At 60.9% G+C, this 15,468-nt stretch overlaps 1 protein-coding gene across 4 annotated transcripts in view; it reads left to right on the top strand.

The window, feature by feature from the left end:
* HDAC4 (histone deacetylase 4) overlaps positions 1–15,468 on the top strand; it is a 226,751-nt gene that overhangs the window by 157,286 nt on the left and 53,997 nt on the right. For 3 of the 4 annotated variants that reach the window (XM_030328205.1, XM_030328203.1, XM_030328204.1), the window contains 5 exons: positions 405–536; positions 3,784–3,896; positions 8,639–8,755; positions 8,847–9,045; positions 15,005–15,225. In XM_030328205.1, the coding sequence (XP_030184065.1) occupies positions 405–536; positions 3,784–3,896; positions 8,639–8,755; positions 8,847–9,045; positions 15,005–15,225 (782 nt within the window). The remainder of the gene's footprint in view (positions 1–404; positions 537–3,783; positions 3,897–8,638; positions 8,756–8,846; positions 9,046–15,004; positions 15,226–15,468) is intronic. The other variant, XM_030328206.1, reaches the window with a different exon arrangement.

The following is a 15,468-nucleotide window of genomic DNA, read 5'->3' as shown; positions in this document are numbered from 1 at the left end:
TAGGACCCCATGGCGGCCACTGGCAGAGGTCGCCGGGAGCCCCAGCAAGCAGCTTGTTTCCAGGTGGTTAGACGTGGGAGGAATTTCTGATACGCAGATGAATGAGGAAGTGGAGACTATAGAAGCCGAAACATTTGTGGGCCGACGCCCCGAAACGACCAGCACAGATAGGTAACCCTGTCCGAAGAAACGTAGCCGAAGGCGTCCGATGGCCTTTGTGCATCTTGTGGGACTGAAAAGATGCTGCGTAGGCCTCAGGAACGCTGCCTTCGCTCTGCCCTGCGACAACACAGCAGGGTTGAGTGGATACTGACCTGATGTGCGTGGTTTTTTTAGCTGCTGGTGAGATAAACTTGGTCCCCGTCGTCAGTGTCTGACTATAATGACGTCTCCTTTTTGTGCAGCCTCTGAACCCAATTTGAAATTGCGGTCCAGGCTAAAGCAGAAGGTGGCCGAAAGACGGAGCAGCCCACTGCTACGCAGAAAAGACGGGCCCGTGGTTACCGCTCTAAAGAAGCGTCCATTGGATGTCACAGGTACGTCCCGTGAGTCGTGGAAGCCCGGCCACCGCCTTCTCCGCGAGGCTCTGCTGCTGCGAGCCTTTCTGAGACCTCCTCCGAGGCCCTGCGTCTCTGCACGGCACCTTGTCCCTGGGGCGCCAGCCGTCCGAGAGCCACAGCCAGTGCCCTGGCAGGGGTCTCTAAGCGCGCCCCCGCACCCCTTGTCTGCTCCGGGCCTCAGCCACGGAAAGTGGCGTCCACCGGCCCGGGTACGGTCAGGGCAGTCCTGTCTGACATCGCACCAGGTGTTTTCAGGAGTTTTGAGTTGAGGTTCCCCGATCCTGCCCCGTCCGTGGTGAATCACATGGTTGTGAGCTGCTCACCGCCCATCACGGTGTCTGGGCCACGGGGCAGGGGTCCCACGGGTGGGAGGGGGAGAGAGGAGGGCGACCGCTTCACTTTCCCGGTGAGCGTTGCTCTCGGCCCCCACCTAGCGGTGGACACGCAGAAGTACGCCCCCGGCAGAGCCCGGGCCTGAGGGGCGCCCTCCTTCCTGCGGGTGCTGCTCCCCTCTTCCGGGCCGCACCCCCCACTGCAAGGGTGCACCTCGCTTCCAGAGGGCCCACCCCGGCTCCAGGCGCATCCCACTTCACGAGGGTGGGCCCCACCCTGAGGCTGCGCCCCACTGCAAGGGCACACCCCAGCCCGGAGTGTGTGCTCCCGCTTCCTGCGGGCGCCCATCCACACGCCCGAAGTCAGCACCCCGAGAGAGGCGCTGCTCAGAAGCGGCTTGGGGGCGAGGCGGGCGGGAGCCGTGTTTGCGGCAAGCACAGGGCCTCCTTTGAGAGGCAAGGCTGTAGGTAGCGGCCTGTCAGTGGTAGGTTCTCAGGGCCCGAGGAGGGGGGCTCCCCGGGGCTGGTCCCCGTGTGGAAGCGGCTAGTGCCGCGCACACGGGTCGGAGCTCCAGCGCCTCTGAGTTAAGGTGAGAGCTCTGTGGGGCCCTCCTGCCCTGTCCCGCTGCGCTCCAGGGCCCGTTAGCCAGGGAGACGCCCCAGACGTAAGCTCCTGCCTCTGAGCGTTTGTGTGAAAAGCCGAGGCTCTTCGTGTCTCGGCGCAGGGTTCTGTGCTGGGTCCGTCGAGGACAGACGGGCCTCGTCTGAGGAGAAGAGCGTTGTCACTCGGAGTCCCGGAGTCTCCCCAGCTGGGGGGTCCCCTTTGAGGCTGTGAGTGCAGCTGTGTTTCCTCTGACGGGTGCCTGGCGTGGGCCGGCCGCCCTGATGGACAGAGGAGCCCGTGCGGTTATTTCTGGCCACGGGCTTGGTGAGGCGGGGCCGTGGGCAGGCTTCTTCCTGAGCTCCGGCCCTCATGTTCACGTGGTCAGCCCGTGACGGTTTCATGCTACCGTGAGTCCGCACCAGGTTACACGTAAAAGTGGGGGCACGGGTCCTCGCCTCCACGGAGCTCAGGATCCGACTTGAGAGGCCAGACCGTGCCCGCCCCAGCCGACGGGTCCCGGGTTGTGCTACCGCAGAGGAGTCCGGGGCGGGCAAGGCCGGGGGGCGCTGGCGGTAAGTGCAGCTGGCAGAGAGACGAGAGGAGATGGGCTTCTGGGCCCCACAGACCCCAGGCAGCCGGGGTAGAGCTGACTCTCCAGAAGGCAGAATAAGGAGTTCAAGGAAGGTGGTGAGGGTTCTGCAGCAGGGGCGCGTGGCGGTGCAGAAGGAGGCCCACCGGTGTGTGTGTTGGGGGGGGGGGCGCTGGGGTCCAGGTGGGGGCAGGGCCGGGCTGCTTCTCCCCGGTGGTTAAGGCCTCGCGTGCGGCAGGAGCAGAGATCTAGCCGGAGCCGCTGCTGCTCACTGTGGGGCGTGTTTCCTTCCAGTCTGTCTTCTGTGTGCCCGTCCCGCCGCCCAGCCCATGCCACGCGGTGCCCCGCTTGTGCTGATGCGAATAACACGATTACACACTTGTGTTCGTTTCTTACACCGCTTTCCCGCAAGCGGAGCGAGCAGTAATCCGCGTAGTTGAGTGGGAAACGGTTGAAGAGCTGGACGTGTATCTTTATTGCCCCAGTTTCTCACCCGCTTGCGCAAGAGGGTCTGTGTGGTGACCCTGCAGGGGACACACGTTTGCAGGAAGTCAGTGGAAGCTGGCGTGTAGTCTGGGACAGGAGCAGCAGGGATGGCGTCCAAGGCGGGGCCCCGGGGACCGCCCCCGAGGGCCAGGCGGCCTGGAGGAGGCGGCTCTGCCTTGTGCACAAAGTGTAGCAGTTCCTCCCCCCGGGCCCTCCTCAGCGGCTCCCAGTCCCGTGACCTATAAGGAGCCGTGACCCCCGGTGAAGAAGTAAGCCCTGGATTTGGCGTGGGGGCAGCAGGGACCCGGTCTGAGCTCACGTCGCTGTCTGGGAGGCCTGACCGTGGCCAGGCTGCCGCGGCGAGCCCGAGCGGGTGTCGCCGGGCCGACGGCCGGTCGGTCGAGAGGGCCAGGGACCCCAGAGGTCACAGTCCGTGGTGAGGCCATTGTTACGATGCCCACAACACAAGAAAGCAGAGAGAGCTGAAGGGACGCTCCCACAGACGCCGGTGGCACGGCGGCTCCGGTGGCGGTGAGAAGGGGGCAGGGTGAGCACGTTCCTCGGTCTCAGGCAAGTCGCCGTGAAGCCTGGGCCCAATTGGCAGGGCGGACCCACCCGTACCTTGAAAGTCACTTGCAGGATAAACTAGTGTGCGATTCCAGGGAACCCCGACCAGTCACAGCACCCACGGGCGGCACCTGCCCTGGGCGTCTGATGTCGCCCAGGAAAAGCGAGAGGCTTTCGTTCCAAAGGAGCCCGGCGGCCCGTGGCTTTGCTAGCGAGCGCGGTAAATCTGACCTCTCCCTATTCAGAGTTCCTTGGCCTCTGTGGTTCCCGGTCTTCTGTTGTCGGGTTATTGCTGAGCGTTTAAGGGCTTATCTTTTTGGTGTAGAGGATCATCTCGAGGTTCAAGAGGAATAAAGTCGGTAACGTGCACAGCTTAAAAGGCTCAGGCGGGGCCTACACGGAGCCGTACGTGTGCAGAGCTCGCCAGGAAGTCAGTAGCAAAACCGAAAATAGGGAATTAGCCTCACAGCCCCTGTTCGGGGACCGCGGTCAGGCTCTTTCATGATGTGACTTGTGCCAGTCAGCAGGTGGGAAGCAGAAGTCCCCGGGAGGCCCTCGGCGCCCAGGCCCGGGTGGGCACCTGCCACGGCCTCGCCCGGAGCCTCTGCGCGGAGCGTGGCTCACGGATGTCTCTCCGCCCCACAGACTCGGCCTGCAGCAGCGCCCCGGGCTCCGCGCCCAGCTCGCCCAACAACAGCTCCGGGAATGTCAGCACCGAGAACGGGATCGCGCCTGCCGTCGCGAGCATCCCCGCCGAGGTCAGTGCGGGCTTTCCGTTCCTTTCTGTTCCCTGCGCCGGCCTGGTGCATTCAGACGGTTGGTTCCCTTGAGGTGACCGAGGTTTGCGGGTGCCCTTCGGCCTGGACGGTTGAGGTCGGGAGGCACCCTGGACGGGGCACTGTTGGGACTTCATCCCTCTTTCCTGCCACTGACCACTGCTTCTCCTGCAAACGTGAGCCCCGTGTCCAGATGGGAGAGCAGCTTCGAACCCAGCCTTTCCTCCTGGCCTCCTTCGGAGCACGTTTTATCCGGCCGATTCAGAACACAGACGCGTGGGCCCATGGGGTCCTAGATGCCTCGCTGCTGTGTGCCCCTGGGGCTCTGCACGGTGGCCGAGAACCGTTGTTGGAAGAGAATCAAAGTGTTTATTGTGCTTTAGAAATACACAGGTTAAAACGTCAGCCAACAAACACGCATCCGTGTGTCGTGGGGGAGCAGAGTAGCACGGGCAGGTGGTCAGGAACCCCAGAGCTGGCGTTTCGGAGGCGCCTGGGTAACTAACCACCAGCCTGAGACACACGGTCAGGCCGCCGCCCCCAGCTGTGCCACAGGTGGAGAGGGGCGTGGGCACAGAGAGGGTTCTGGAAGCACTTGGCAGAGAGGACGGGTGCTCCAGGGGAGACAAGGGGCCCGGGGCTGGCTGCCGGTTGTGCCCTTGACCAGACCTGGGTGACTTTCCGGGCAGTGGTTTCCAGGACCTTCCTTCCGTGCTTTCTTTTTCTACCTCGTTCTCTTTGCCCCAGCTGCTCATTGCACAAGTGTCCCTGGAGCTCCTACCTCGGGCCAGCCCTGCACCGGGCCCAGGGGCCAGAGGGCCAGAGGGCCGGCCAGCAGCCTGCCTCCACACAGCAGGCTGTGCGGCCTGGGAGAGGCAGGCTCTGGCCGGTGCCCAGGAAGAGCAGGGGAACTTCACGCTATCGAGCGAGGCCACGGGCTGGGGGTGCCCTGCGTGGGGAGCCGCCTCGCTGCGGAGTTCACGGAGAACGGAGCCCGAAGTGCCGTCTGCTTCATGCCGCAGACGGCCCCGCCGAGTGGGAGGTCTTTCTGAGTTCTTTTTGAGTTCCTGCTGACTTACAGGAGGGTACACTTGAGTACATGTAGTCACTTAACTTTCCCCCTAGATATTTAGCAATGAGTCCTCCCCTCCCGCAGGGTTGACAGATCTTACTCGGGGTATATGGGCGCCAGGGCTGAGCCTTTCCACCCCGTTGTAGACACCCGTGCGCACAAACACGCGGCAGAGCTAAGGTTGGCGCTGGCCCCTCCGCTCCCCCCCAGGTCTCCCCCTGCCCCTGCTGAAGTACAAGTCCCGTGTTCATGTAAATCGAGCTGCTGCAGACCCCCCGATAGGAAAGGGCCATCCCGTTTACCGTTCTCTGGTGGGCAGGGGTGGCCTCTGACGGTCAGGTCCGCCTGGGGGGCCTCTGGGGGTTTCGGGCGCTGTTAGAAGCTGGCCTCTCCTGAGAACTCGCAGGCCTCGTGACGCCCCCACTGGCTGCAGCCCCTCGGGCGCAGGGCGACGTGGGTCCTCACTGGAGCGCCTCCTTTCACTGCTGTTCTGCCAGGGGCCCCGGGCCGGGACAAGGTCCGCGGCCTACACACGGCGGAAGCAGGCGCCCCGGGCCTGGAAAGGCAGCTCCCTCCAGCCCAGCAGGCCCGGCGTGAAGCGGGGCACGAGACCAGGCCCCGATTTTGTGCGGAGCGCGTGGGAGCTGATGAGCCTGTCGCCCCGCGGACGGAGACCGCCAGCGTCGCGCACGCGGGCAGTCAGCCTCCGAGCAGTTCTCAGAAGGCTGCGTTATTTCTAAAAATAAATTAGGTAAAAAAAAAAAAAAAATAGAGTGATTATAAAGAGGAAATTATAACTTTGCAGACATTAGGACGTTTGCTCGTTTCGTCCCTGGGTGATTACAGCCCAGTGGTGCCTGCTTTCCTTGGCCGTTTCCATCATGTTCTCCTCGGCACAGCGTGTCGATATTTCTTCTACTTGGACCAACAGTTTTTCTGTCTGGGGAAAGTGCTTTCCACAGTGGTCGTCAGCTCGTGACTGTGCAGGGTCACGGTGAGCGAATGCTTTGTAGCCCTGTGGTCTCTCCAGGACAAGATACACCAGGCGCCCCTGCGCGAAAAACGCTTTTCTTCCTGGTTTGCGCTCATGGCGTCCAAACAGACCATAAGGTGTGTGTGTTTCCAAAGGACGCTGAAATACGACCGCGTTAAACAGCACCTCGGGGATCCTGCGAGTTACGGATATTTGCACACACGCCGTGAGGCGGTACAGGCACACGTCTCTTTATCACGCATCACAGGTGTTGCCCTTTCTTACGAACCGAAGACACCAGCCTTCCGTGGAGGAAGTCGCTGCCGATAGGGTGGAAACAGCAAGAGAACCAGAGTTACAAGCGGAGCTTGATGATGGGACTGAATGTGTGGCCGCGGTCTTGGGGGAAATCTTGGACGGAGGAGGAGTTGCTTCTTGGGGAAGTGGTTTCTTGAGGCGGAATCTGCCGCCGGTGACGATGCCGTGAAGACTGTTGACGTGACCACAAAGGATTTGGAAGATGCATACGCTTAGCTGATAGAGACGTGGCTGTGTTTGAGAGGACGGACTCCGGTGTCGAAAGATTCCTACTGTGCGTAAAATGGCGTCAAACGGCATCACGTGCTACAGAGAAATCGTCCACGAAAGGAGGAGTCACTTGATGTACCAGACCAACCTCGTTGTTGACTAATTTAGGAAACTGTCACAACCACCAAGTAGCCGTGAGCATCGAGGCAAGATCTTCCTCCAGCAAGAGGATTCTGACTCACTGAGAGCTCAGATGATGGTTAGCATTGTTTAGCAATAAAATACGTTTTAACTCAAGTCTGTACATTCCTGTAGACATGAAGCTGTTAACACACCTGACACACTACAGTGTCTCGTAAACACAACTTTCACGCGCACGGGGAGACCAGTGAGCTCACGGACTGGTGCTGTGGTGTCTGGGACCACACCCAGCGTCTCCGAGGCGAGCCGCAGGCGGCCCCCCCGCAATCCCCCAACCCCCAGCAGATGAGGAGGCTGTTTCCTCCCCGGGCCGGCACCCGGTGCACCCCTACGTACGGCCACTTGATGATAGCTTTCAGCGCATAATTTTCCCCTCGGATGTGACATTTTAAGGCACCCGGACGTTTCTCGTCGTTAGTTACGTGCCCCACTGCGAGAGGAGCTAAGAGGAGACTGGTCACACGTCCATCACTCCAGTGATTTTCTCGTTACGCGGACTCCGTCTGCCGCCTCCCACTCGCCGGCCTGGTGGCCAAGTCCTTTGTTCCTTCTGTCTGTCTGCTCCGTGGTTCGGCACGCTGACCAGGTACCTACTCCACAGGGGGCGTTGCGGCAAACAAAACAGCATCCTTTGGAGGGAAGAATGTTCTTTCTAGAAGCAAAAAGATGTTAAATAGCACGGTAATTCAGATCCTCAGAGAATGCTCCCACTCCCCCTTTTCTGTCTGTCCTTCCAGCCCTCGCTGTCTGCTTTTGAACGAGCAGACCATCCTGTACCTTGTTTTTCCAGCCTAACAACACGTCATCGGTGGGACTCCAACCAACCCAGACTTCTCCCGGCCTCCCAAGGGCCCGGCGCATAAGTGTGGTTCATTCGCTCCACCCGGGACACGGACACGCTGCCCTTCCCTGCCGTGGGCACCACGGCCACGGCATTCCTGGGACCGTCTCTGGTTTTGCCTGGCACCGTTTCGTAAGAGCCACCCGGAGAGTGGAGTTTTAGGATCAAAAGTTAGATAAGTTTTTAAGGCTTTTGACACGGATTGCCCAGTTTTCCTGCAGAAAGAGCGCACCGCTTGATAAACCCGCCCAGCAGCGTGTTTCTGTTCCTCGGGGCCAAGAGAGTGTTCTCAGTCTTAAAAATCTTTGCCAACTCGATAGGTATTTAAACACGTTTTGATCACGGACGGTTTTGAGTAATTTTTTCAGGAGTTCTCCCGTAATACTGGTTCTTTGTCATTTGCCTTTGACGAGCACTTTTGCTAATTATTATCTTGATCTGTGAGCTCTTTACACAGTTACCTTTCTCTTTCCTACATGTTGCCCATATTGCCGTGACCATTATTTATTATTTGCCTTTTCTGGGAGGGGATTTTTTTTTTAGGGGAGAGGGGCGGAGAGAGGGAGAGAGAGAGAGAGAGAGAGAGAGAGAGAGAGAGAGAGAGAGAGAGAGAGAATCCCAAGCAGGCTCAGCATGGAGCACGACACGGGGCTCGATCTCACAACCGTGCGACCATGACCTGAGCTGAAATCCAGAGTCGGATGCTCAACCGACTGAGCCACCCAGACGCCCAAAAGGGAATTTTTTTTTAATCAATATCTTCTCTGGTTTCTGCCTCTGATGTTGTATTTAAAATGACATCCCCAACCAAGAACGTATTCTATAACACGTTATCTCAGATTTTCCTGATAGTCTACGATGATTAAACAACGTGAATAAAAACGAGACCGTCATGGATTGTGAATCCGTGTTTCGGGGCTTGTGACCTGCTTTGAAATTCTGTGCCACCTCTGTGCTGTAACCTGTCACTGTGTTTCTGTACTGTAGCGTCTCGGGACTCTGCATGGCCTGCCCTGAGGCGCTCTCAGCTGTCGTTTCTCGTGGTGTCTGTGGCCCACGCTTGTCGCTGGCAGACTGTGTGTGACGGCCGTCATGTGTTCTGTCCGCAGACCAGCTTGGCCCACAGGCTCGTGACTCGAGAAGGTTCCGTGGCCCCGCTCCCCCTCTACACGTCACCGTCCTTGCCCAACATCACGCTGGGACTGCCCGCCACCGGCCCTTCCGCTGTGAGTAGGCGTCGGCGGGTCTGCGTGGCCAGCGGGGGCGGGGGGCCGTCACGGGCCCTCGGCCCCGGGCGTCACAGTTGTACCTCTCCAGGGGACGGCAGGTCCGCAGGAGGCCGACAGGCTCACTCTCCCCGCCCTCCAGCAGCGGATCTCCCTCTTTCCCGGCACGCACCTCACCCCCTACCTGAGCACGGCGCCCCTGGAGCGGGACGGTGGGGCTTCACACAACCCGCTGCTACAGCACATGGTCTTACTGGAGCAGCCGCCTACGCAGACGCCCCTCGTCACAGGTGAGCACGGTCGGCTCGGGGCCCAGCGGGGAGGCCCGTCCGCACCCCCGAATTTCTAGCCACGGCCTCTCCCGTGTTAAGGCGTGGGAGTCGATAAACCGAGTCTCACTTACAAAACGAGGTAGACAGAGTAAAAGCAGTGTCGCTTAGACCTTCTGGAAGCTTCTCCAGAGACACGGCTTCTCCCGTCCACTTTTTCATTCGGGTCAAGATGAGGGGGGACGACTCTGGTAGATCGTCAGTTCCCATTCGTGGCGGAAACGTCTGTCGTGTGCCCCGCGTAAGGGACGCTCACACTTAGGAATAAGTCAGGAAATGTGGCCGGAGGTTTGCACGGCAACTGTTCCTTTGGGAGGGACGAAGGTGTGGGGTCTGCTGCGGAACAGGGAAGTACCTGCTGTTCGTCTGCAGCACCCGGCCTCACGCTCGGCTCCCTGGAGGTCTGCTGATTTGTTTGCGGTTGGGATCTAACATGACCTCCTTGACGCTTTGGTGGGAAGTGCAGGTGCGAGCGGGTCAGAGTCCCGACCTGTGGCCACGCGGGCCGCGGGCAGGTGAATGTCTTTTGTGCCCACCGGTCTCTCTCCAGCACTTGGTCCTGAAGAGCCGTGGGGCCGGTCTGGGCGTGAGGGGCCCATCCGGCCCTCTGTGTGTGTCCGTGTGGATGGCGGGCTTCCGTCTGTGTGTGTGTGTCTGTCTTTCTGTCTGGGCCCCCCAGTGCTTGAATTCGGGGTCACCGCCCTCTTCAGAGTTGAGGGGGAGCAGAAGCGTCACCGGGCATCTCCCCGCCTTTCAGATGATGGGTCATGAGCACAGGGGCTCAAGGGTTCCATCTGAAATCACATCTGAGTCTGTGCGACACCCAAAGTCAGGGCGCGGGGTCAAGAGCAGTGAAGGATGCCTGAGTTTCTGTCCTGTATCATTTATGTAAACCTACAGCTGACCCTCCTTGTGACCCCCGGTCCCCGAGCGTCTGCTCGTCACCCACCGTTAAAGAGCATTTTTCGGGCACATCCCTGAGCTTCCTGTGAAGTAACGTTTTTTGTTTTTAAGTAGGCCCCATGCCCAGGGTGGGCTTGAACTCAGGACCCTGGGATCAAGAGTCGGCCACTCTACTGACTGTGGGGAGTAGCCTTTTCCCACAGGACTTGAATGACAGTCTTAGGTAAATCTCACCTCTGATAAACTTGCTGAACTTGACTCCTTCGTGATTGGCCACGTTGCTGCTTCTGCCCTTCGCGTGTGATCCGGTGGCCCTTTCTGTGACAGCAGCTGCCGACGGCTTGCCTGTGGCAGTGAGACTGGCTGGGGCACGACTTCTGGTCCAGCACCTGTTAGCACTGCCCTCCCCGCCCCCGAACCTGCAGGCCCCTCCCGGCCCCCGGACACCGGCCGCAGGTGCTGGAGGCAGGGCCGTGGCCCAGAGCACGGGCTGTCTCGTCTCCGTCTCATCCCAGCTCAGTGACCTGGGAAGCCTTCCCTCGTGCCGTGCCTCAGTATCCCCGTATGTGAAACAGGGGTAACGCGAGTGTCTGCCTTGCTGAGTTTCTTCGGGGTTAAGTGAGGTGTGTGTTAGTGCAGGATGGGCCTGACACTGGTGAGCCCCCTTCAGGTGTTAGTTGTGTGGTCGTGGTGGTTACTTCCCTGTTCTTCCCAGTTCTCGTGGCCCCTCCCAACCCCCTCCCCATGAACTTGGCCCTGATTCGGGTCTCTGGGATCACCCTCCAAGCTCCACCCCCGCCCGGGTTTCCTGCCCCTCAGGGCCTGAGAAGCCCTCTCCGCCCAGAGCACTGCCGTCCTGAGCTGGAGCACTGGCCGCGTGTCGCCCCTGATGTTTAAAGTGGACGTTGAGACCCAGAAGCAAAGTACCCGTCTGGTTTCTCAGTCCCACGTGGGACATGGTGGGTGCCCATGTGGCTGGTGGCTGTCGGGGCACGTGAGCGTGGCCTATCAGGTGGTGCCGGCCGGCCGTGACGGCCTGGCTGCCAGCGGGCACAGGAGCGAGCCCTCTCCTTCTGGTGTGGCGCACAGGGGTGTGGCTCCCTCTTCGCCAGAGGGGGCCGCCCTTTCCCCCCCGCAGGCCCGGCTCCCAAGCCGGCTGCCCTGAGGCCTGGTCCCGACCTGGGCCCTGCCCCCCCCCACCCCGGACGTGGCCCTTCCCCCTCCCGTGTGCTCTGCTGAGCTGCGCTTCGGTTTCGCTCCCCTCCTGCTCACCTTCCCTCGCGGAGGACAATCTGCACATCCGCGGCATCGCCCCGCTCTCCCGGCCCCTGTACGGGGGCGGTGCGCTGCAGGCCCGCGGTAAACGTCTCTGGGGGCAAAGCGAGGGACACTCGGGGTTTCTGAGGTGACTTGTGTCTGAGCAGGATCAGGGACAGTCCCCAGGTTCACCTGCCAGCGGCCCTGCTTTTCCGTGAGTGCTCGTGGGCAGATGGACACACGGACAGAACGGCCGAGCCAGAATAGCTGTGTCTCACGAACACTGGAAACAGGCCGCAGATGCAGAGGGGTGAGGGGGGACGGGCACCAGGGCCGTGTCTCTCCCCGAGCGGGTCCGCGGGATGTCCCACCTTCGTGTGGCACTCACCTTGCTCCCCACCGCCCCAGGAGTTGTCCAGCCGAATCTTCTCCTGAGAAGAGTGACGTGCCCTCATACGCTCCCAGAGGTTGGGTCTCTGAGCGACCACCCGAGGCAGCGGGTGGGAATGGAACCATCATCTCGAGGCGAGAAGGACACGTGTGTTGTCCAGGCCTCCTGCTGTGTGGCCGGAAGGCACAGCTTTCAGCCCCGCGTCTCCCTTGGGCTGGTCCTCCGTAGTGGGTCTGGACGCTCAGCCGTGCAGCAGGGAGGGCGTAGGGAAGGCTTCCTGGAGAAGTGGCATCATTGCTGAGGCCTTAGGTGAGGGTCTCGGGAGAAGGACAGGTGGAGGGAGCGGGTGTTGCACCTGGTGGACGTGAGGTCATTCTGGCCTTCGGGTCACTCACTGGGGCTGCCCCCCGCGGGCTGGCGGAACTGGCCGTCTGCCCGTGGCTGTGCTTCTGAGCACGGGGACGGCGGCTGGCTTCTGCAGCAGTGATGGCACGCTCCCCTTGGTACCTGACCTCTCCCAGGAGGCACATGGGGCTGCCGCGCCTGGGGCCTGGCCCGCGATTCCCAACCCTGGCCGGGCCCCCAGAGCTCCAGCAAAGCCAACTGGTCCAGGCGGGCCCCTGCTGTGCAGGGATTTTTCTTGCAGCGCTCAGGCTGTGCTGATGTGCAGCCTGGCACACCCCTGGCAAGAACTTAGCCCTGTCCGGCTGACTGTCACCTGGAGGGCCTTAAAGAGTCCCACCCTGGCGCGTGGGGCAGTGGGATGCCCCATACGGATTTCTAAGGGCACAGGCCGTACTCACCAGTGTGAATTCGCCTACTTCACCTGAGCCCCGCAGCACCAAGGCCAGCACCTCAGATCTGGGTCCGGAGCGCCAGGACAGCCTGACTCTTCGCCTGTTTCCCTCTTGACCCCCACGCTGGCTGGGGAATGTGGACGTGGTGCCTTTGTTTGCAAACTCGCCAACCCTGGATGGCCGAGCGAATGCCGGGGAGTCCCACGTGATCACCGTTGTGCGGTCACCGTTGTGCGGTCCTGCGTGGGCTTCCGGTCGCGCCCCCCCCCCCCCCCGGTCCCTCTCTCAGGACCGACATGAGGGGCAGGCGGGTGTCATCTGTGTCCTGGAGCCCCGACAGACTTGTGCCAGCCCTGTGGGCGGGAAGAGCGAAGCGTCTCCCGGCCGGCCAGGTGCTCAGGGAAGGAGGCCCCTGGCAGCCCGGTCCCCCCTGCCCAGAGCAGGGTCCGCCGGGCGGCACAAGTCGGGCTCTGTCCCTGCACGGTGCCCATCTGGGCACAGCAGGCCTCTGCAGGCAGCTGGGTCACCCAGGACAGAATTGGATCTTCACGTGGTGTGTTTTTATGCGTAGAAGTCTTTTACGTTGTATATACCAAAAGCCAAATAAGGGTCTGTCATCAAAAGCCCTTGTTGATGACCTGAGGGGTCATCTTTAGGTTCTGAATTGGAAACCACCTGACCAGTAATGGGTTTGCCACTCAGAGGTTAGGAGTCCGTTTTCTGCAATGCGACCAGTCCCCGAGTGGGACAGCACTGGAGTTCTGTGCCCTAGGGGGCCCATTGTGAATTTTGGGGTGAGTGGGGTGGGCCCAGAGAGGGTAAGGGTGCGGGCGGGCCAGAACGAGGTCCTCCCGCTGTCTGCCCATGTCCCCATGGGGATAGTGGCCTGTGCCCTCAGGGCAGTGTCCACCCCGCGTGAAGGCTCACATTCATGCATGTCCCTGCTCCTTTGTCAGCCCTGGAAGCTGCTTTCCTTCCGCAGAGCCAGGAGAAGCTTCTGTGCGGAACCTGGGGCGGCCGCCCAGCTGACCGCGGCAGCCCTGCGGTCCCAGTGTCCTGCGGAACCTGAGAAGCAGCTGCTCAGGAAACCCTGTTTTAGCTTCGTGTTTTCTGAGGCGGGACCCTCTTGGTGACTACGTCACCTTTGATCCCATAAATGCAGCTTCGTATGGCTGGCTTCCGAATTTTCATCCTCACGACGCCTCTGTCAACAGTGGGTGAATTCTGAAACACCTTCTTAGGATGATGGGTTTTTTTTTTTACCTTTTTTTCTTTTTTTTAGCTCTTCTAGAAACTTGAGAGAGAATCAGTCTAGCGTTTGAGTTACTAACTTTAACTTAGCAGCCAGGCAGAGAATGGAATCTAACATAACTTCTCCCAGAAAACAGCGAGCTGGACAGAAGGCGATGGCAGTTCAGGGGGCTGGAGTTGGCTGACTTCTTGAAAAGCTAATCAGAGACAACTTTGCAAGGGTTGAACCTTTTCTTGGCGTCTGCTCTCTCTGTCTGCATACAAAATTGTGGTGGTAATTTTGAAATCTCCAGCCCACGAAGGGACAAGGGAAACAGGCTGCAGTCACCCCAGGGGTCTCAGGGACCCCCTGGGGGGGGATGGGCAGGTGTGCCTGCCTGTCGGGGGGCCGGCCACTTGAGCAGTTCCCGGGGCCGTGCTTTCGGGGAGGCGGGCATCTGCTAAGGTCTGGTACATGCTGTTCCCCCTCAGGCCGGGGACCGTGACCCGCGTCAGGTTCAGCCTGAGCCTCGTGGGTTAGTGTGCATCTAGCTCGGGCCGCTGGGGCAGCCCGTTTTCCCTGGGGTAGCAGGGAAGGGTTTGTTAGACTTTTGCCCAAAGAACCCCGGAAAGATGGTCAACTACCTAAGCCCACAATTCGCAAAAGAGAAGGTACCGGCGGGTGGAAAGTTTACAGAAGGAAAAAGGTTTGGCATCTGTGTCCCCTGCACAGGGTGCATTTGAAAAGGAGATTCACGTGCACGTTAAAGCAGGATCACATATCCGTCCAGATTCTCGAACACTCAGTCCAGGTGCGGGTGCAGGGGAAGCAGCTGGTGGGCATGGGGGGAGGCAGCACCTTTGCAGAAATTTGTAGAAGATTCTGACCGCAAGCGCCAGGGTTGTGACAAGTGTTAACACCCCCTTTGTGAATAAAGTCACCGCTTGAAGAGACCTTTAAAGGATTTGATCCCTCAGGACGGGTTTTTTCCCTCACAGCTTGGTTTCTGGGTCGGTTAGGGGAAGAGCCGTCTCCATGGTCTTCTAGAACGTGCCGGGCCACCGGGACCTCTGCAGCCCTGGTCAGTGTGGCGCAAGCCACTCCGGCGGCCCCGCGATGCCGCTCAGACCGCAACCAGTCGTTCTAGGGCCCGGGCCTGTCCGAGGGGTCGTGGGGCCACTGCCGGGCGGACCGGCCGCTCCGGAACCTGTGACTCGGAACGCCTGCGCACGGCGGCCCCTGCTCACCGAAGCCCACGCCGGCGGCTCACGGCGGCCTGCGCCCCGGGCTTCAGGGTGGAGCACGGGGGGCCCCCGCGTCACCTTCCGACGTGTCTTTCAGGCCTGGGCGCGCTGCCCCTGCACGCGCAGGCGCTGGTGGGAGCGGACCGCGTGTCCCCGTCCGTGCACAAGCTGCGGCAGCACCGCCCGCTGGGACGCACGCAGTCGGCCCCGCTGCCCCAGAACGCGCCGGCCCTGCAGCACCTGGTCATCCAGCAGCAGCACCAGCAGTTTCTGGAGAAGCACAAGCAGCAGTTCCAGCAGCAGCTGCACATGAGCAAGGTGGGTCTGCGGGCGCGGCCGGCGGAGCACATTCGGCGGTGGGGGGGGGGGGGGGGTGCATGTCGCATCCGCGTGCGGCCCTGAGCTCCCTGGGCGCCCCTCTCCCCGAAGCGGACCCGCCTTTCTGAGCCCCTCGGCACCTGCGTGGGCCTGCCCGCGGGGTCTGCGCCCTCACACGGTCCCGAAAGTCCCTCACGGAGGGGGGTTTGGGCAGGAAATAGGGAAGTTCGGTGTGGTGGTGCT

The sequence above is a fragment of the Lynx canadensis genome, chromosome C1, assembly GCF_007474595.2.
Source record: "Lynx canadensis isolate LIC74 chromosome C1, mLynCan4.pri.v2, whole genome shotgun sequence".
In the NCBI taxonomy this organism is placed as follows: Eukaryota; Metazoa; Chordata; class Mammalia; order Carnivora; family Felidae; genus Lynx; species Lynx canadensis.
Note: the sequence above shows the minus strand (reverse complement) of the source record. Positions and strands in the feature narration are given on the sequence as shown.